General features: G+C 56.2%; 1 protein-coding gene across 9 annotated transcripts in view; it reads left to right on the top strand.

Annotated features, from left to right (window-relative positions):
- The first annotated feature begins 474 nt into the window (after nucleotides 1-474).
- LOC102772608 (protein DDX26B) overlaps nucleotides 475-1,514 on the top strand; it is a 67,640-nt gene continuing 66,600 nt past the window's right edge. For 2 of the 9 annotated variants that reach the window (XM_015568591.1, XM_006770912.2), the window contains exons 1-2: nucleotides 503-947; nucleotides 1,089-1,166. In XM_015568591.1, coding sequence (XP_015424077.1) covers nucleotides 837-947; nucleotides 1,089-1,166 — 189 coding nt within the window. In that variant the 5' untranslated portion in view covers nucleotides 503-836. Of the gene's footprint in view, nucleotides 948-1,088; nucleotides 1,167-1,514 lie in introns of all 9 variants that reach the window. The other 7 variants (XM_006770914.2, XM_015568590.1, XM_015568592.1 and 4 more) reach the window with 7 other exon arrangements.

Here is a 1,514-nt window from a genome sequence, read left to right as displayed (position 1 = left end):
AAGGCCAGCAACCAACTTATACTTATCAAGAGTAGGGAGGGAGCTAAAGGAATGCGAGTAGGTCTTGCCAGGAATGAAGTTTGCTGTTTCTAAAATGTTTTGGTCTTAGCTAGTAGCAGGATTGATGGATTGAAGTTAAAAAAGCATTTTCTGTGCAGCCAATCTAAGCATCTGCTTCTGTACTTTTGTACAACTGTTGCTCAAATTCCCTCTTCCTTTGGAAGGAATCATCGTCTTTGAAGAGCAAGAGAAAATCCATCCAACCCCCGAAGTATCCTAACACCTCCTAAGGCCTTTAGAGGAGGGTCCTTAACATTTCTCCTTACACCCTCCCTGGGTTCAAACTTCAACTCCCAGGGTTCGCCCAAATCCCTCCCTTTGCTGTCATCTAATGAATATGCAAATAAACATAATTGGCAGCCAATGGCGTAGGTTCTGGTCACATGGTGCCGGTGGTAGGTGAGCGAACAGAAGTTGTGTGTCTGTGAACATAGATAGCTCTCAGTCTGAGGCGAGCGCTTGAGTGAGCGTGGACGGATGCTTGGGCAGTAGTGCCTGTCGCAGCGGCGGCGGCAGTAGTGGTGGCAGAAGAGAGGAAGGGGGAGGGCCCCGAGGGCTACACACGCTAACACTTTCAAGTTCCCTTGGAGGGAAAGGAGGTGGGGCTGCAGAAAGAGGAGGCCAGGGGCAGTTTCATCTGTCCAGTCCTGTCTCCCTCTCTCCTCTGGCTCTCAGCGCCCTGGCTCTGCGGGAGTTGAGGGTTCGGGTGGCAGTACGCAGCAGTGAGGCCAAGAGGGCCAGGAGAGCAGGGAATAGAGCCAGGGGTGAGGAGGAAGATGCCCATCCTGCTGTTCCTTATAGACACGTCCGCCTCTATGAACCAGCGCACTGACTTGGGCACCTCCTATTTGGACATTGCCAAAGGTGCTGTGGAGTTATTTTTGAAGGTAAAGGGAAGGGAGGGGAGAGATGGGAAGATCTCTCGTGGGGGTGGGGGTGGGGTGGATTTAGGTGATTCTGTAACGTCTGTGTTGCCCTTTCCTCCCTCCTTCCCTTCGTGGGCCCCCTCTGTCATCCCTCTCCCGCAGCTGCGCGCCCGGGACCCAGCCAGCCGCGGAGACAGGTACATGCTGGTCACCTACGACGAACCCCCGTACTGCATCAAGGTAAAGGGGCCATCGAGAGGGTGCGGCGAACAGGAATGGGAACCAGTGGGCTGGGGCAGCTTCCCTTCCTTGCCCCTGCCAGAGCAGTCCTGCGTCGCTGGAGGGACGTAGGGGTAGGGGGGAGGGGGAGAGGCGCAGAAGGCTGGCTGAGCGGTGCTGTCGGTGGTTTCGGAGCCTCTTTGGCGCCCGGGGTCAGGGGAGGGGCAGCTCTGGAGAGAAACCACAGGAGAGCCTGACCGGTGGCGGCGGCGACCGCAGTGGCCACGGAAGATGGCGGACATTTTGCTTTTGTATGAGCCAGAGAGGGAGACTGTGGGCGCTGCTGAGATGGAAAGGAGGGAGGGAGGG

The sequence above is a fragment of the Myotis davidii genome, unplaced genomic scaffold (genome assembly GCF_000327345.1).
Source record: "Myotis davidii unplaced genomic scaffold, ASM32734v1 scaffold1465, whole genome shotgun sequence".
NCBI lineage: Eukaryota > Metazoa > Chordata > Mammalia > Chiroptera > Vespertilionidae > Myotis > Myotis davidii.
Note: the sequence above shows the minus strand (reverse complement) of the source record. Positions and strands in the feature narration are given on the sequence as shown.